The following is a 20,748-nucleotide window of genomic DNA, read 5'->3' as shown; positions in this document are numbered from 1 at the left end:
CATTCACGTATATTTTGTAAACTTACAGCCATTCTGAAAAATCCCCATCCATGCTTCAACATGTGCCATTCGACAACTTGTCGCAGAGTGTTCATGTTCGCTATGGATGTCTCAGAAAGATGAACACAGCGAATGTACATATATGTGTCTTATCTTTTTTTTAATCAACTTTTCTTTTAAGGTTAGGTTAGGGTTAGGTTATAACGTATGTTAGCTCCCTCTATGTAGAAGAAGGGGAACTATGAGACCGGGATATTTCCTAGTAAGCATCTGCTACGTACCCAGAGTTCCCCTGTTAGCATTGCATAAGCATTCATCACAAGGAGACTTTTCAGCACGGGGGAGCGCATGCTAAGCAGCCTCACGCTTCTAGACATGCCACGGTATGGACCTATCAGAGCCAAGCTGTTTTCCAGGTATAAATTGGAAATGGGGACTGCAGGGTGGGGCGCAGCTGGTAAAGCGTTGGCCTCACAGTTCTGCGGTCCCGGGTTCAATCGCCGACCCGCCTGTGTGGAGTTTGCATGTTCTCCCCATGCTTGCGTGGGTTTCCTCCGGGCACTCCGATCTACTCCCACATTCCATAAACATGCAACATTAATTGGACACTTTAAATTGCCCCGAGGTGTCATTATGAGTGTGGCTGTTTGTCTCAATGTGCCATGCGATTAGCTGGCAACCAGTTCGGGGTGTACCCCGCCTCCTGCCCGTTGACAGCTGGGATAGGCTCCAGCACTCCCTGCGACCCTTGTGAGGATAAGCGGTGAAAAAATGGATGGATAAATTGGGAATGATGAGGCGATTCAATCACAGCAAAGTTTTTTTTTTACATGTTGCGCATTAGTTAAAAATCCAGTCATTTAACCTACCAGACTATAATAGCTTGGAAAAGGACATTATGTTGATCAAGATGGCATGAGACCTTCAAGGGTAAAATAAATAAAACATTTGTAGATTGTGCAAGTTTACAGAACGAAGTGTGCAGTGATGGTATATTTCTGTATCATTCTCATCATTATTTCCCCCCTTGCAATCATTTCTGGCTCCATCTCAGTCACTTTCAGAGGGATTTGACACAATCTGATGATATCTCAGGCTCACCCGCAGGGCTTAATCAACTTCTCTCCGGAGGAATCAACAAAAGGAGAACGTAGCTTCACAATGATGGGCTTTATAGCACATCTGTGCGGGAGGCTGTTTAGATCCCTGCAGATTTCTTATCAGTGTACTTACAGCAGTGAGAGTCATATTTATTTGCCACAATAAACATTTTCCCTTCTGGCTTCTTTTTTTTTTTGTCACTGCTGGTTTGTACGAATTAAGACGGCAGCATTTTACAAACGTTTAAACTGCAGTCACTCTTCGCTTTCCCACGCTTTGTCCTCTTTATCAGGCATCTGACCCGCAGGTAATAGACAATGTCACCAGATTTAACAGCAACCCAGTGGCCTGCTGTTTCCCTGGCAACAGTGGGAGTGGGGTTAAGGGGGGGGGGTAGGAGGAGCAGGGCATGTAGTGATTAAAACGAGTGCGAAGGAGGAGGGGAAGTTTAAAGGTGAAAAGTGATGAGGTGGATTGATGATGGGAGGTAGACGCCTGGATGATTACAGAGATGGAAGAAAGCAGTAGTGGGACAAAAGAGGAGTGATGGTGAAATGGGAAAGACTGACATTACTTTTCACAATGTCACTGTCCATATAAATTACAGAAAAAGGACAGAGGCAAAATAATCATTCATAGTATTACGCTCAGGTATCAGTAAGAATGTCTAATAAATTGTGTGTGCAAGTGGCGACCAATCCCGAGATAGCCTGCAAATACTATAATACACTTCTTGGATACCCTGGGATGCCTTTGTCACATCATTATTGCGTTGTAGTTTTTTGTCATTATAAATCATTCACAATCTTTTTCTGTGTGTTCGGACAGAATATATTCATACGTCCCCTGCGTCACGCAGCATCATAAAACAACAGATTTGTTTGTTTTATATGTATCTACAGTACATGTCCTCAAAGTGTTTTTCATCTAGATGTTTACTGTAATTACACTTTCTGTTTACTGGTAAATTAGGGTAGGCTAGTGATTCTCGTTACAACCCTACCTTCGGACAAGAACTTCATCATAAAAAGGAATTATTGTGCTTGTTTGTCAGCATTCACACAAGCATTCCAAAGTACCAGCTGGTAAATACCTGTACTGTACAATATATTCAAGACTGCTGGAAAGTAGCAAACAAGGTCCCATGGTCGGCATTCCACCCATCCATGCGCTTTCTACACAGCTTCTCCTCATTAGATTTGTGAGTGAGCTGTAGACTGTTCCAGGTGTATTTTGGAGAGTATCACATTAATGTGCATATGATTCAGTATATTCAAATATCAATACCAAATGTTGCTATTCTCCTGCACTGCTTCATTCGGCAGATATATTTACTTTTGCTGTAGGCTGAAAACATTTGTGTTTGATATCAAAATGTAAACACTTTATGAGACAAGAGGTCAACAGTCTGGCTTTTTATTATTATTATCATAATTATTATTATTTTAAATTTAAATTACATGTATTTACATCTGTGTGTGATACACAACTTAGAATACAGAATACTATTTTTTTTTATCTGATTATAATAATATACTTCTTGAGACTAAAATTGAGACCTACCGTAATTTATACATACATACAAGCCGCGACTTTTTTCACACGCTTTCAACCCTGCGGTTTATGTGGTGATGCGGCGCTAGCGTTAGCGCACCTGGTTATAAGCCTCAGTACTCAGAAAGAGTTTAACGCTAGAGCGGCGTTAAACTCTATGTACCGAGGCTTATAACCAGGTGCACTCTGTAGGCCGGGAATCACGGTAATTGACATTAGCAAAAATCTGGATTCTTTTACACTTTTCCAGCCTTTGCCCCATACACAGGGAAAAAATAATACTCTATAGGTTTAGGGTCTGGAGATTTACTTGCCCAGTCTAAAACCTTCTTCAAAGGAACTCCTTTGTTGTTATGGCAGGATGTTCTGCATATTTTCTTTAAATTGGCTGACAAAATTGGTTTCAGAAGACATCTGGGCTGAATTTAATTGGACAGTATGAATATTGAAAAATTCCAGCCAAAGCAAATGAACATTCTTTAGCTGTATTTTTTGACAAATGCCGTAATGAGACCAGAATCACTTGTTCATGGATAAGACCAGTGTCATGTCTTTATTGATTTTCTCCGCCCCCCCCCCCGTCTTTTACACATACAGTGGAACAATAATATTTTTTTCAAATGGTCTCCATCATGTTTGATCATCATTTTATTCCACAACCACAATTCTGTTTTTTTCTTTTCCAACCAAATGTAGAAAATGTAAAAAAATGATTCATTTAATTTAGCTTTACAGTTTAGATAATATAGAAGGAACAACCCCCCCCCCAAAAAAAAAAAAAAGCTGAATGCAATGATTTGGTTTTGATGACATTGTAGAAGAGTGAGAGTGCTGAATCGAACCCGTCTGTGAAATTGCATGGATGAAACTGTTGAAGTATGAAGAAGTAAAACACATCAGAAGCAGAGGATTTCGACCCTGTGCCAATGGTGACTATGATTTCTTTTGAGTCCCGTTAAAGGCTGAACTGGCAATTAAAAAATGAAATTGTCACTTGGCCATCTCATTAAACACACGTAATTCTGTAACTTCTATATTAGCGGTTTAAAGGTCATACTAGATGAAACCTAGACTACACTAATGAAATGATTGATGATGACGATCATGAGGATGATAATGAAGTCTGTGAATACATTCATGCATGAACTCTGACCTATTGTGCCGCTGCTGTACGTACGATAAAAACTTTTATGCGCAAGAAAAGACACACGCTGCCATAGAAATAATTTTAAAAAATGTATAAAAATACGTGGTTGAATGTTCAAATCAAAAAGCGCATCAAAGAATTGTTTCTGGATGGCAACATCAATGTTGGCATCTTTTCAAATTCCACATGTTCCCAATTCCAAGCATACAGTTTTCAAAAAATGCATTTAAATATTAAATTCTATCCCCCAGCCCCACCCCACTCTCCTTGTTGAATAGGACAGAGCCAAAACAGTTAGACATCAACAAGAAAGTTCTATTTTTTTGTTAAGTGTACCTTTTTATCAATTCCCAAAACAGTATAAACCAATCCACCAATGTTTGCTTTAAACCACAAGCAAGAAAACAAAAGTAGAAACAACTGTGAGTAAATCATTTACAACAATTTTATCATCATCATCATCATCATCAACATCATCAACACTAGTGTCTATGAGGTATATCTGCAACAGTTTGGAAGAGAGAGTTTTTCTTTTTTTCCCCCCTCTATGTTTAAAGCTTTGCAACCATCAGGAAAAATAAACCTTCATTTGGTACTCACATAAAATACTGATTTGCAATTTAAGAGAGGATGTTTGGATCTCGTTCACATAAGTGAGTGAGTTCACATAAGTACAGCTGATATTCAAGTTGAAAAAAAATTCACTGAGAATTTCTTTGCTGTGATTATATTTCAAAGAGCACAGAGGAAGGAAGAAGAGCGGATTTTTTTCAACCCTTCCAATTTGTTCTGATTCAGCTCGAACATGTCAAATACTGTCGGGTGGGGTTGGGGTTGGGGTGAAGGGGTGGGGTTACGCAAAAGAATTCATTTGACCCTTGTCATCTTAACACAAACCACATTGTAGTTGCTATGCAGCACATCGCGGAAGAGCAGCCATTCAAAGATTTTATTAGTTTTCTGGGAAAAAAAAAACGGTAAAAGATTGCTTGAAGAAGCTACAGGATTTAAAATGCAATTGATTTGGGTGTCAAGGTAAAGCATTATTCATTTTAGGATCCCCCCCCAATACCTTTCATATTTTTACACCTTCCCTACATTTCTGAACGAGAAAGAAAAAATGTGCCTCTTGTTGGACATCAGAGATCCTGATGTAATACTAATTGAAAAAAACCATCCGTATTATCATAACTGATTTTTTTTTTTTTTTAAACCAGACAATAAATGGCTGACTTCATTCACATCATTTCTTTGGATTGGGTATCTTTTGAGGAACAGATGCAAAGACCAAAAATGGCAGATAGCAAAAAAAAAAAGTCAGCATCATTACATAAGAAAGAGTGAACCTGTTTGTAAGACAGCAGTGAAGAAAAAAATTGCTTTCTTTGGTTTCCTGAAGATGATGAAAAGGACAAATTGAAATTCAGTGAGGTTCCCTCTGCTGGAATTGACTATTTCTTCCATTTTCCATACACGGGCATGCATGCACACAAACTAATTTTTGGAAGCCGTCGTAGCTTCTGGGGACTTTTTCCTTTATATCGAGACGACAAAATGAATCGGTGTGTCACACTCCCACAAACCCTCGCACGTGTTAATGTCCTAATGAAATCGAATCAATGCAGTAGTGGGAAGTGGTGTGTGTTAGCATTAGCATGACATCCCCTTAACAATAACCAGATTAAGATCTTTTGCAAAGACAGATTTTTGCGCAGAACCTCGAAGAAAACAGCAATAGAGTAATGAGTTATTGTACATTTACATTTGATCTCTTTTGTCATGTGTAAATGTCTTTTTTTTCTAAAAGTTGTAGATACAGTAATCTATGCAAGTTGGTTCATAAACATCAATTAAAAATAAAAACAGACTATAGACTAAATAAGTTTGTGTGTGTATTGTTATTTGTAACTCAAGCAAAAAAGATACGTTGCTCATGAAACATTTTCTTAAAATTTTGTGTTTTGTGTTTTGAATTTCTTCTTGACACGAAGGCAACATTTTATTTGCTTACTTTTTGTTGTTGCTTGAATCGGAATTGGGAAAATACCAAATACTTTGAAGGCGTATTAGAGCCACACTGAGAAGAAAAGCGAAGTAAAATGCTGAGCAAAAATTTGCAGACTTGCACAAAGAACATTTCAGTGATGACAAATAAAATAATTCCAGAAAAGAAAAAAGTACTCACATTGATCATCTACAGTACATCTGTTGCTTGTGACTAAAACATAGTAAACTGTTGTAATTTCCTCCTCTTCGTCTCAAAAAGAATCCGATAAAAGATGCTACTTTCACATGTTCCAATCAGGTGCAACATGTACTACATCCTCTTTGAATTGATTAAATTTTCCCAGTGTACATGAACCTTAATGCACCAGTCCAACTTTCTTTGGACAAGCGGTGGGATGCCCCCTTACCTGATTGCTAATAACATATAAACAAGTGACACCGAGGGGCAATTTAATCTTCATGTATGTAAACTGATGCAAACATGCTAACCACAGGCTCCACCATGAGGTCTATGAGCTTTGATACTATTGTAACTTAAAAAAACAAAAAACAACAAACGACTAGTTGATGAGGTGTAGACAAAAGAGATTGTTTTAGATTAGTTCTTTCTCACTATCAGACAGTAAGATGTATACAAACTCAAACTGCACGATGGTGTCAAAACATTGGCTATTAGTGTGTGTGTATGTGTGCATAAAACGTACTCTACAAAATATCCATCCATCCATTATCCAAGCCGTTTATCCTCACAAGGGTCACAGGAGCGCCGGAGCCTATCCCAGCTAGCTTCTGGCAAAAGACAGACTACACCCTGAACTGGTCGCCAGTCAGTCGCAAAGCAGATATCCGGACCATCACTGAGCAGCAATCGATCCCACACTGCCTACACCAAAGTCAGGTGTGTGTACCATTACACCATCAGCAAAAATATGCATTGATTAAGATCTTCAACAGTCCTCATCTTAACTCAGGTGTTGCATTCATCGTCATACAGATATTACTTTATTTAGCCATCCATCCATTTTTTTATACCGCTTGTCCTAATTCAAATCACTGGCGAGTTGGAGGCCGTCCTGAGACCCAAGACCGGTCGTCCGCCAGTCACAGGGCATACAAATATACAGACAAGCAAGCACCCATACTGATGGAGTTTTGAAAAAGTAAAATAATAATAATTGAAATTCTAACTTTATACACATAATACTGTAAGACGGCTGATCTTGTGACATTATGGTCACATTAAACATTTTCTTTTCAGTGTGGCTTTTTTTTTTTGTAAAACAGTTTGGCTGAAAAATTTTGTTGCAGAAAATAGGGTGTGTAATTGATGAAAAATTATATCTATTTAATACGATCACTAGTGTAAGAAGAAGGATGTAATGGATGTAAACACTCGTTTTGTTTGCTTCTGTCAAGGATTCCAGTTGTCTTTGGTAGTTTGGTTAGCATCATAGGGTGGCCTTCTCTTCACCTGATCTTTTATTTTATTTTATTTTTTTTTAATCTAGAACATCAGCCTGAACGTCGTCCGTTGCCGATTCAACCACGATCATCAGAATGCAAGCAAATGAAAACAGAAGATACATTTCAAGAATAAATGAGCAGAAACAAAAGACAGATGCAGCGCTCGTCATTTGTTGGCATATTCAGAGCTTTGTTTTTATGCTCAAAAAATGAAATATTATCCCCATAAAAATGAAAAATAAAACAGTGAGAGCATGAGCGGACATTGAGATGTAAGTCTAGTTTAACATTCCTACATTTTTCTGTCATTAAGTCTAAGCATTCAGAAAAGAACGTCGCCTTTGTTTTTGTTTTTTTTCCATTTTAGTTTTTAAAGTAAAGCTAACTAAGAATAAATTAAGAGGCCAGCGTAAGCGCTGCATCTTTGATGCAACTAACATTCTTAAATACATAAATATTCATCTAAAAAAATTACATCTAATTAAATATCATTAAATTATCATCAAGTACAAATCTAGAGTGTTCTAAACACCTTATAAATAAATACAGCATCAAACAGAAAGAAAAGGAAAACATACGATGTAAACTTTGGCAAAGCTAATCTTCATCAAAAGGGAAAAGGTGACAGTGGGAGATTTGGCAACACAATTTGTTCGCTTAAATTAAAAACATAAATTACATTAAATGAAAGAAATACACATTTAGCAAAAAAAAAAAAAAAATCCTAAGTAGGAATGTAATACTAGACATAATCATTGGCAAATAATTTTTAAGTACTTCAAGCAAACAAGCAATGAAAACCTCTTTGGAACATTTTTGGTTTCATACCCATATTTTTTTTTTTTTGTTTGTTTTTTTGTTTTTTGTTTTTTTGGTTTTGCCTGTATTATAACCAGACATAATTGCAAGTGAGAATGGAAAATGGCCACCACCCCTGGCTCCATAAACAACACCCCTCCATTGGGTAATGTGAACAGGATTGGAAGCCTCTGTGGGTGGAGGGCATCTCTTTGGACTAGAAGCTTTACATACAGAAAGAGAGAAAATGAAGGATAAAGCTATTTGACCGATATTGGAGCAGTTTCTCTCAGTGAGTGTTAATGTTGTATCATTTGGGTTGCTTTCATTTCTTTTTGTCGGACATTGTGGAGCAGCAGCAGAGGTCCCCCCCTCTTCAAAGAACGAGCAAATGTGCATCTTTCAAGCGGTTTGTGCCAGCGAGTGATGCCAATCAACGATGAAATCTGATTTGCAATCTTTGGCTAATGTTGGAATTCCGGTATATTACACAGGTCAATGTACCAGTGCGGAAAAGAGTCTTTGGCATGTACTGTACACCTCACATAGTAATATTATCATTCTTCTTGCTTTAGGAAGCCCGGAGAAGCACAAACTTGAATGTTTCATACTGGACTGAATGGAAGCAAAATATAAATGACGGAAGCATTGCAGGTAGTTACCAACCGGTGAGTACTAGTTTTTCTTGAATTTGGACTGAACACACTGTTTCCTGCTCAAAAGTATTGTGGGCAAAAAAAGGGCAGGAATTGACAAATCACCCATGCACGAAAGCCCCGGAGTTTGGAGGTAGACTTGCCTGTTGGAGGAGCTAACGCCTTAGGCTAACACCTGTGTACGTACCGACTGTGTACTTTTTCAAATTAGTTGAATGACTGCCATGGAAATTGATTGCCTGCAGGATAGATCATCAAATCAAGCCAAATGCTAGCAAGCTAGTTATCAAGGATTAACAAACTGTACTCCTGCATTTTGTGAGCACCAAATATAGGTGTTATTGGAAAGATTACAGGACATGGAAGAGGACCCAACGTACATCATGTGACTGGCAGGCACACACACCGCTTTGCCAAATGTAGGCGGTTGCAAGAGGAGGAGAACTGCGACTGCACTTAACAGTGAATCTTTGGTTTATTAGCTGATGAGGTTTCTGTTGTTCATTTAACCATTTTTACTTTGAAAAACTGCATAGGCACACGTTAAAGACACTCTTCAACCGTGAGAGACACATTAATGTTCGGACATTTCCGGGCCGGAGGGAAGAAGATGGATGACGGCGTCTTCCATTACCTTCTTCCCTCCTTCCCATTCGGTTTTATCCTTTCCAGTCTCCAACTTGGCCGGCCTGACTTGACCGCAGCCACAACAAAGCTATTTTCTCCACTCTTGTGATGTCATCCATTCCTCTATCGCAGCGTCGTCCCCTATCCTCGACACTGCTGCATCCGCTCTTTTTTATTTTTATTTTTATTTTTTTCAATATTTGTTGTGTTTTTGGTAGTAGTACTCTTCCATCTTCAGTCCATTTTTTGGAACAGTTAGGTGCAGAAAAAAGGGTTTTCTTTGGTTTTGATTTGTCAATAAATAGAAAAAGTCTCGTGTCCATTTTTTCCCCTCAATCTCAAGCCTTTGGCTTGCTTCTAACCCAGCTTGGAGTCAGCCTGGGGTTTTCTAAAGGAGCAGGGGCTGCTGACTGGTGTCTTTGGCTTTGGTTTGGTTGCAATTTTTTTGTTTTTTTGTTTTGTTTTGATAGCTCATGGAAGAGATGATTAATGAGGTGATCAAGGCTGCTAAAACACAGTTGGAGGTGATGGCAGTTGAGGTGTTTTTGTGGATGCGTCGGTATTTACATCATGTTGGAAAGGCTATACAGATGGATCGTAGTGGCAGAGTGTACAGTATTTTGTAATACTGTGGGCTGGGTGACATTCGTATGGACATGAAGTCAACCCGAGGCTGCAAACAAATGTTGATATACGAGGATTGATTCTTTATCAACCTAATTTGTTCAAACCGCTGCGACCTGTCCTCTTGGTTACGAGCCTAATGGTCCTCTGCAGGAGACGGACTTTCCAGACATCGTCTTTAGATTGTCCTCTTTAACTATTACAAAGGCCCTGATTCGCCTGGGAAGTCCGTTTCCCACAGGATCAAGTGGTCCACTGTTGGTCTTTCGGGTGTTTTGGTGGCAGTCTTAAAAGGTTTAATAACAGATTCAAACCAAACTTATAAAGACATCTTTGATGTCCCTCAAATGTAATGATCGTTAAGGATTATTAAGGGTATACTATTTCCAACAATTTTTTTCAGAAAAAGACACCTTTAAACATTCATAGCGAAGTTGGTAGAAACAGTTTCTTGGGCTTTACACGCTGAATAATTTAGATCTACAACGAGTATCTGAATACACAAATACATTAACATTATGACTGTCTTTAAGTGGGAGATGCCATTGTAAATAATGTATGATTATTTTAAGTTTCCATTTTCTAGCAGTATAGTTTTTTTTTCCCAGTTTAATATTTTGCTAATGTTCAGATACAAAAGCATTGGCCAAATGTAAAAAATTCTGTTTAAAACATTTTTTTAAAAGCTTGACAGAAACCAGGGTCAACTCCAGGATGTTGGCTTTGCTTGGCAATGTTTCTGTCCGGTTGTCAATTTGGGAACGCATTTGGAGAGTGGGTTTTTATACAGTACATTACAGCGTGTGATTACAGAAACGCAGAGTGGATTTCAGCCGCTGTTTAGAGAAATGGCATCCTGAGTTTTCTAAGATGTGAAAACCACTTGGGTTGGCAGCGAGCCCCGGTTCTATTGCAAAGAAAATGTGCTTCAACATTGTGCTCACGTGCGTTGTACATATACGTATCTGCTGTACTTCACTGATTTGGACAAAAACGTGCAGTTGTACATGCTGGCTCAGACTGTTTGGTAGGTTTATGTGCCTGGAAGGACAGTACTGAAGTGTATGTGTCTGTTTTTTTTTTGCTCTTGTGCTTCCATTTTCAGCCATCTCCTAACTTTATTGTTGAATTGTATGCCTTTTGTGTTTGGTAGGACTTAAATTTCAAGCAGTGCTTGTAAAGTCAAACTATAGCATATGGTGAGTTTTGATCTCAAAGGGAAATTGCTTTGGTTTTCTGTCAATGTATGTGAACCTAAGGGAAAAATTAATTCAGTGGAAAAAAAGGTGAACTTCGCCAAGAATTATGAATGTTGTCTGATGTTTTCATGACTGAGAAATCCTTCCATGTTCTTTGGTTTGGCAATAAGTGACCTAGGTTTTGGACATTGGATGAAATGTCGTAAATCGTTCATTGGTTGGTTCCTAGCTTATATTGCATAATAGAAAACAAATATTGTCCTCTTGTCTTTGGTATTTGGGCTAGTGTGTCAATTTCTTGTTCCAAATGAGACACCAGCATTGAAGAATTTTCTTTTTTTTTTTTGGGTGGTTTCGCTTAGCTTTCAGGCAGAGTTTACCCTTCAGCTTCTGAATGGATTGGGAATGAGTTTGAAAAAGGCGGTTTGGCTACAAGTCGTCACAGTGAGCAGCCCCTCTCGCAGTTTGTCACTTTGAACAAACACAAACAGACAAACAAAAAAACAAAAAGTAAAAAGTTTGGTACCCCAGTTTCCACTCCTTGCTTGGATCAGGCTAACCCTCGACCAGCCCTACCTGAACCCTCCCTGCCATCTACCCCTCCACCTACTATCACGCTTTGGTACAAGTGCTGGACGCTGAAGATTGGGCGCCGGGACTGGCTCCGTCGTCTGTCCATTTGTCCAGGCTCCGGCGGCGGGCGTTCATGAAGAAGTTGCTGACGGTGGTAAGTTCGAGCCCGAGCTGCTGCGAGATGGTGAGCTGCATCTCTTTGGAAGGCCGCTTATTTTCTTTGAAGATGGCCAGCAGCGTTCGCCGCTGCAGGTCAGTGAAGACCAACCGGGATTTCTTTGGTGTATTGTTCCGCTCCTTCGCTGTGTCCTGCTCCTTCCGTTTGCACGCTACAAAGATGAGGAAAATGGGACAGCCACAAAGTCAAAATGTGAAAAAACGTGCACATTCTTTTGGTATAATGTTGTCTTGTACTGTATTGTATAACACACACTACTTACGTAAAACTGAGGATATTGGCCTTTTGTATGAAATTTCATAACGAACCTAAAACTACAACGTTGATACGTAAACAGAATTCAACATTCTCTAAATTTGAAGAGGAACATGTCCAACTGTTCAAGGTAATTGTACTTTTTGTAGAATTTGCAATTCTCTTAACAAGGAGCTGGACAGCAAAATTCACATGCATTTGATCCATGAATGGCCCTAGTCCAATTATAAATGGGATGTACAGCAAATACTTGCTGCAGTCTTCATGATGCTGTTCATGTTTTGACATCATTAGACCAAGAAGAGGCCTAACAACTGATCAGCACTTCCTTGCCACTGCGAGCTTTTTAAAAACTGTGTTCTCTGACAGGATTGGTCACCAAACTAAGAGTGTCATCAAATGGTTGGGACCGAAATGCAGAGAGACTGGGAAGGGTCACAGAAAGGCATAGAAGTGGGCCTCCAGGGAAATTTAAAAAAATATATTAAAAAAAAAAATCCTAGTCCATTTCTTCACCGTTATGAATGAATTACAAATTGAGTTGATTTGTGGAATCTGCCAGTCATTGAATTCTTTGTAGGGGCTATTTTCATATAACTTGATCAATAACGGTAAAGACACTTGTATAAAAGTAGATTCTACTTCCTCCATCCATTAATTTTCTGTGGCGCCTATTCTCACGAGAGCCACGGGAGTTCTGGAGCCTATCCCAGCTGTCATCAGCCAGTAGGCAGGGTACTGAACGGAACTGGTTGCCAGCCAATCACAGGGCACATAGAGACAAACGACAGTCGCACTCACAATATCACCAAAGGGCAGTCTACAATCTCCAATGAATGCATGTTTTCAAGATGTGGGAGGAAACCGGGGTTCCCAGAGAAAACCCACACAGGAACAGGAAGAACATGCAACTCTCTCTCTGTCTGGAATGCTGAGAACCACTTTGTCTGATTCCTTCCAGTATTTCTCTTTCATAAGCCACCAGTCGGACACAGCCACTAATCATGTTAAACGCAACCTTTACACTATTTCTCATCCAGGCTACACCATGATAAAACCATACAAACTTTGCCCCAAAACATCTAGCCTTACTGTCTTCTTGGACACACTATATCCTCCTAATCATCATGTCCACTAATTCCCGAGCTTTTCCCATCATTGTCCCAACATTCAAATTCCACAAAATCAGTTTGCTGTGTTTTACCCATGTCTTTCCATCTAAGAACCCACATTCCATCTCTCCTTCATCTTTGACCCTGCTTTAGCTTTATCTTAGACCTATCAAACGAAAAAGTACATGAAATGAAATATTACAATCATTTAACAATAACAAAATCATTTTTCCCATGTGTATACCCACAAGGAGGTCGACCATGACCACCAAAAAGTCTACTCTAAGGCACAAGCCATACACAGGTTCCAATTTCACTCCAATAAAATTAATAACCTCTTTGGGAACATGAAATCATTGTTTTCCACAGTAACTCACCTACTGAAACTCCACTTGAAGTACCATCAACCGTTTCCAAAAAGAGGAGCATTGTAATAGGCTCATGGACCTCTTTCCCAGCAACATGGAATCCATTTGCTCAGCCTTTCCTGCACCTTCCTTCTCAGCACCAGTACACATCTTTGCTCTGCCCATTGTCACACATTCACAACTCATTAAGGTAATGTAGCAGGAGGTTGAGGGTTTCTTAAAGGGAATGAGAGGGTCTACTTGTTCCCAGGACCCTCTTGCATTGCTTAAAAATATCACAGGTATGAGCACACTCATCACTGCCATAATAAAGAGTTCTCTACACAGTGGTCATGTACATTCACTTCTAAAAACTGCCCTTATTTGCCCCTACATTGAAAGGTTAAGTGTCATCCCTATAAACATTCTAAAATAGATATTGAAATGAAAAATATATAGAACATTATTCATTTCAATGTGCATACGAAAAAATGAATATGAGGGGAGAGCGCGTCGTCCACGCGCAAAGTTGTAGAAGTGTCATTTGGCATCCAAGTGGTCGCCATATTGGCTGTATTTACTGTCCATCACATCACCCCGAACATTCGCCATTGAAAAAACACACTGTGGCCCCTACTATGGGACATGCACCTTTAGAGAAGGAAGCTCTTTTCAAAGAAGAGAACATCTCATAATCGAGTGAAGTGTCCAGGGCAATATTACCCTATTGTTTCGAGCCATATTTAGATGATATGGGGATCACTTCTAAAAACAGACTCAGATAGTATTTATGAGCCAGCCCGGCCAAAGCCGTGTTCGTCCGCGAGGCACGACGCGGGCGGCCTTCGCCAACGAGCCCGACACAGAAGCCGCCAGACGCACACATCGACACATTTAGCACCCCTGTCATACGTACGTGGATCTTTTGTTACGTTATGAGAGACTGATTACGTGGTCCCCTCCAAACTATTGTTTTTTTAGTAGCTGTGTACACACCTACCTGTCATTTGGAACCCACAAAGCTCTCGTCCTTTGCACCTGTGCAATCCATTTTTTACGATGAACCGGGTCTTTTTGAAAAGTATGAAGAACGAATCCATCCTCCTGAGTGTTTGAGCAATATCCAGCAATGCAACGAGCTGGCATTTTGGCTAACATGAAGGAACAACGAGCTATCTTCCCGCAGGTAAAACTAATAGAAAGAAACGAGTCCGCTTGAGCACGCTACTGCCTCCAACGTCACTTCCTGCTTCTTATCGAAAACAAATCCCTCGAGAGGATTTTCATGGGGGGAGTTACAAAAAAGCTGTATATGTCAAAATCATGTTTTGTGGTGAAAAAATTGATGGGTCCATACCGGCTGCTGTTTTTTCATTAATAACATACTAAAAATCATACATTTTAACCTGACAAATATATATATATAATATAGTGTGGCGATTCTCATGAGTTGTATACCATTTGTATACCATTCTGTCCAATTATACGTGCTACAGTGTGCTCCAACCCATTTGGTTCCTAACTATTGTTTCTTTGTGCAGATTTTTTTCTCTAGTAAATGTTAGTCTTCTATTAAAATAATTAATTTAATATCTGGAAATATGAATATATATACACATACAATATATGTTTATAAATGTATGTATGTGACGCGTGGTTACGAATTCCTCATTGGAACAGAGCTATAATAAAAAATACATTTGATAACGCATGTACAAGCACACCAGTATTTTGTGTTGACGCCAACTCAGTGTACTAAAACAATTGAAAAATTTGTTATTTGAAGTATTTCTATAAGCTCAAGTCTGAACAGGTCTTGAAAGCATAAATCTGTTAATAGCTGATAAAGTACATTTCGCCTAAAACAATGAAATAACAATAATAAGGTTCTTCTTTGTTTCCCCAGTTTCCCGCTTACTGTAGCTTAATAAAATGCAGCTCAGCAGCAGTTTTCACCAGACAATGTTTTTTTTTTGGGGGGGGGGGGCAGAAAAGTCAAGTGTCAATGTAAAAGGAGAGTCTTCAACAAACACTCAGACACACACAAACACGACCGCTGCCATCAATGAACGAGGAGCACGCTTGAGCGATTCAATCACTATTTTTATTTCCTTCACCCTCTGATCGGGGTTACAGTGAGGATCAAATGTGCAATTATATTATTCAAAAGGGGTTTACCGGTCTGAAAACAAAGGGGAGGGTTGAGAATAAAGTGGTTGGTGAGCGTCAAAGGGGAGGGGTTGTATTCTTTAAGGGTGAGACGGGATCAATACGATCAATAAGGCAGGGTTACTCTGTCTTTCATCAGCTTGCTGCTGCAAATCAGTGTTGCTAAATGTGTCTATCAGCACAGACATTATCAGCAGAAAATATGGAAGATCACTTGGATAGTTTACCTCCTTCGTCTCAGCTATTGTAATACATCCAGTAGTACAGTAACATCATTGTAATCAGTCCCCTGGTGACTTTGCTGCAATCAATCTTGTTATGTCAGTATTATTCACCGCTGTATTATTGGACAAAAAAGGAGACTAGCAGTCAATTCTTTCTTCCTCAAAGCACAATCGACAAAAACATTTCCATTTGTCCCCGTGTGACTCCAAGACTCAACTAACCCATAGACTTGGGCCCTGAGTGATACCACTGATGAACTGACATAATAGTTGGATTACAGTTGAAAGTCCACATGATGTGGACTCAGCACTTTAAAAAGAAAACCAGAATCCTATAAACAGTAACAGATAACTGGGAAGCAGGTTTTGTGTATTACTTATAGTTAGCGAGCATTCACTTAATTAAACTTATGAAAGTATGGCAACAAATGACTATTATGTAATGGGTCTCTTAATCATAGAAAAGGTATGTCATCTTTTTCCTTTGGTCTCTGTAAATAAAAGTAGAGTATCATTCCACACTTCTATTGTATTCTACATTATTGCTTGTATTGTACATGTTCATTCTCAAGCGCTACTAACATACAACAAACAGCAGTTTATCAAAATCCACGGTTTCCAAATGTTCTTTTAAATATATGATGTGTGTACAAGGATAGAGATAGAGAGACACATATTGGAGTGGAAGGCCATGTAAAAGAGAAGTAGATGTGAGTAAAGAGAGGAAAAGCAAGGACACGAGTACAATAGATGACCAAAAACACTTTAAATCAATGATTCCCAGCCGGTGTGCTGTGAGAGATTTTCAGCTGTGCCCAGGAAATGATCACATTTTACTTAATTGTTAAAAAAATATTTATTGACAATAAATACTGTATCTTTGTTCCTCTTTTAATGCTTGTGAGGCACAATGACTGACAGAACAAATAAATGCTCTTTTATTTGATGGCAGGAAGTACATATAGTAATTCATGTATCCACTTTTTGTGCCATGAGATTTTAATTTATACAGTGAATCACAGGTTGAGTTGAAAAAAGACAGTCAGTGCAGTTTGGTAAATTGATGCCAGGCATCCCAATATGTATAGTGCCCTTTGTAAGTACAGTATTTTGAGGTAATTCCATGATACAAAGGTGATGTGCAGAGCTGTGGGAATTACAGAGGAATAAAATAGATGAGACACACAATGAAGTTATGGGAAAGAGTAGTGGAGACTCGGGGAAGTAGTGACTACTTACAAGCAATAGCAAAGTTTCGTAGTACTGCATACAGAAGTCAGGAGTGGCAGAAAAGAGTGTTAGAATGGTACAGGACCTGTATGAGGGCAGCAGGACAGTGTTGAGGTGTGTCGAAGGTGTGACAGAAGAATTTAAGGTGGAGGTTGGACTGCATCAGGGATCAGCTCTGAGCCGTTTCCTGTTTGTAGTGGTAATGGATAGATTAGGAGAGGTTAGACTGGAATCCTCTTGGACCATGATGTTCGCAAATGACATTATGATTTGCAGTGAAAGCATGGCGGAGGTGGAGGAACAATTAGAAAGGTGGAGTAACAGAATGCAGTGAAGAAAATAAGTATTTGAACACCCTACTATATTGCAAGTTCTCCCACTTAGAAATCATGGAGGGGTCTGAAATTTTCATCAGAGGTACATGTCCATTGTGAGCGAGATAATCGAAAAAGAAAAATCCAGAAATTGTAATGTATGATTTTTTAACGATTTATTTGTGTGATACAGCTGCAAATAAGTATTCGAACACCTGTCTATCAGCTGGAATTATGACCCTCAAAGACCTGTTAGTCCGCCTTTAAATGTCCACCTCCGCTCCATGTATTTTCCTGAATCAGATGCACCTGTGTGACATCGTTAGTCGCATAAAGACACCTGTCCACCTCATACAATCAGTAAGACTCAAACTTGTAACATGGTCAAGACCAAAGAGCTCTCCAAAGACACCAGAGACAAAATTGTACAACTCCACAGGGCTGGAAAGGGCTACAGAAGAAATGGCCAAGCACCTTGGTGAAAAAAGGTCCACTGTTGGAGCAATAATTAGAAAATGGAAGAAGCTAAACATGACGGTCAATCTCCATCTGAGTGAAGCCCCATGCAAGATATCACCTCGTGGAGTCTCAATGATCCTGAGAAAGGTGAGGAATCAGCCCAGGACTACACAACAGGACTTGGTCAATATCCTAAAAAGAGCTGGGACCACCGTTTCCAAGGTGACTGTTGGTAATACACTAAGACGTCATGGTTTGAAATCATGCATGGCACGGAAGGTTCCCCTGGTTAAACCAGCACATGTCAAGGCCCGTCTTAAGTTTGCCAATGACCATTTGGATGATACAGAGGAGTCATGGGAGAAAGTTTTGTGGTGGAATGAGACCAAAATGGAACTTTTTGATCATGATTCCACTAACTGTGTTTGGAGGAAGACGAATGATGAGTTCCATCCCTACTGTGAAGCTTGGGGGTGGTAGCATCATGCTTTGGGGGTGTTTTTCTGCACATGGGACAGGACGTCTTCACTGTATTTAGGAGAGGATGACCGCGACCATGGCCGTGACCGTGGCACTGAAAAGACAACAGAAAGCAGAGCTGGAGGTGGCGGAGTGAGCAGGTTGGAGTGGATTAGAAACGAGCTCATTAGAGGAACAGGCGAAGTTGGATGTTATGCAGACAAGGTTCGAGAGAGCAGGATGATGGTTTGGACACATCCAAAGGAGGGATAGTGAGTAAATTGGTTGAAGAATTATGGGGATGGAGTGCCACGCAAAATAGTGAGAGGAAGACCAAAGAGAACGTTGATGGATGTCATGAGGGAAGAGATGAGGGCCAACCCTAACCCGATGCACCTATTCCGGCATCCACTTAATTCCATCATTTATGTCTCCTGGCCATCTCTGTACTTTAGGTGATGTAATCCTTAACTGTGGGCGTTCCTTTGTCATATATGGCCTTGCACATATTCTCCCAGGTTTACAGTAAGTTACTCGGCATGCTGACGTTCACCTCGCACACAGACTGCCCAACGGATGTAATGTGTCCCTACCGTAGTACAATGATCGATGACCGACCGTTGACATATTATAACATCCATCCATTCATTTTCTGTGCCGCTTATCCTCACGAGGGTACTAGAAGTGCTGGAGCCTATCCATCAGCGAGGAAGGAGGTGGGGTACACCCTGCTGGTTGCCAGCCAATCGCAGGGCACATGGAGACAAACAACATTCCCACTCACAATCACACCTAGGGGCAATTTAGAGTGTCCAATTAATGCATGTTTTTTCACGAGAAGAACATGCAAACTCCGTACAGGCGGGCCAGGATTTCAAACCCGGTCCTCAGAACTGTGAGGCCAACCGCTGTGCCGCCCTCCTAGTAATCAATTTTTACAATTATGTACTGAATTATATAAGAACATGTTCAATCCCATTCACACAGTGTCCCTGAATGCACCTCGTTCAATCACACAGCCTGCATACAGTCGTTTCATTGAGAAGAGCAAAAAATCAGATGTCACTTTTTAATATCACTTGATTCACTGTATAATACAGCACACCAATTTTGCAGCAGACCCCGAGATGTGACTCATGTGCGCACGAATACCATCATGACGAAGCTCAAACAATTTACCGTGCATCCATACATGCAACACATGCCGGGTGTCCTTGTATGGTTGTTGGGCAACGCTGATCAGCAGCTGCCTACTCACTTTAGTGATGGTCTTCTTCTTCTTCTTCTTTTCTTTTCGGCTTGTCCCGTTAGGGGTCGCCACAGCGTATCATCTTTTGCCATCTTAGCCTATCTCCTGCATCTTCCTCCCTAACCCCAACTGCCCTCATGTTTTCCCTCACCACATTCATAAACCTTCTCTTTGGTCTTCCTCTCGCCCTTTTGCCTGGCAGCTCCATCCTCAGCACCCTTCCACCAATATAATCACTCTCTCGCCTCTGAACATGTCCAAACCATCGAAGTCTGCTCTCTCGAACTTTGTTTCCAAAACATCCAACTTTGGCTGTCCCTCGAATGAGCTCATTTCTAATCCTATCCAACCTGGTCACTCCGAGCGAGAACCTCAACATCTTCATTTCTGCCACCTCCAGTTCAGCTTCCTGTTGTTTCTTCAGTGCCACCGTCTCTAATCCGTACATCATGGCCGCCCTCACCACTGTTTTGTAAACTTTGCCCTTCATCCTAGCAGAGACTCTTCTGTCACATAACACACCAGACACCTTTCGCCAGCTGTTCCAACCTGCTTGGACCCGTTTCTTCACTTCCTTACCACACTCACCATTGCTCTGGATTGTTGACCCTAAATATTTTAAGTCATCCACCCTCGCTATCTCTTCTCCCTGTAGCCTCACTCTTCCCCCTCCACTTTTCTCATTCACGCACATATATTCTGTTTTACTTCGGCTAATCTTCATTCCTCTCCTTTCCAGTGCATGTCTCCATCTTTCTAATTGTTCCTTCACCTGCTCCCTGCTTTCACTGCATATGACAATATCATCTGCGAACATCATGGTCCAAGGGGATTCCAGTCTAACCTCATCTGTCAGCCTATCCATTACCACTGCAAACAGGAAGGGGCTCAGAGCTGATCCCTGATGCAGTCCCACCTCCACCATAAATTCCTCTGTCACACCTCACCATTGTTCTGCTGCCATCATACATGTCCTGTACTATTTTAACATACTTCTCTACC

The 20,748-nt window shown here is 40.2% G+C and overlaps 1 protein-coding gene across 1 annotated transcript in view; it reads right to left on the bottom strand.

Annotated features, from left to right (window-relative positions):
* Positions 1-11,789: 11,789 nt before the first annotated feature.
* The window catches only part of onecut2 (one cut homeobox 2), a 32,583-nt gene continuing 23,624 nt past the window's right edge, over positions 11,790-20,748 (bottom strand). The window contains exon 2 of the mRNA XM_061801410.1: positions 11,790-12,079. Within this exon, the coding sequence (XP_061657394.1) occupies positions 11,790-12,079 (290 nt within the window). The remainder of the gene's footprint in view (positions 12,080-20,748) is intronic.

The sequence above is a fragment of the Syngnathoides biaculeatus genome, chromosome 17 (genome assembly GCF_019802595.1).
Source record: "Syngnathoides biaculeatus isolate LvHL_M chromosome 17, ASM1980259v1, whole genome shotgun sequence".
In the NCBI taxonomy this organism is placed as follows: Eukaryota; Metazoa; Chordata; class Actinopteri; order Syngnathiformes; family Syngnathidae; genus Syngnathoides; species Syngnathoides biaculeatus.
The sequence above is the reverse complement of the archived record's forward strand: the minus strand, read 5'-3'. Positions and strand labels throughout refer to the sequence as shown.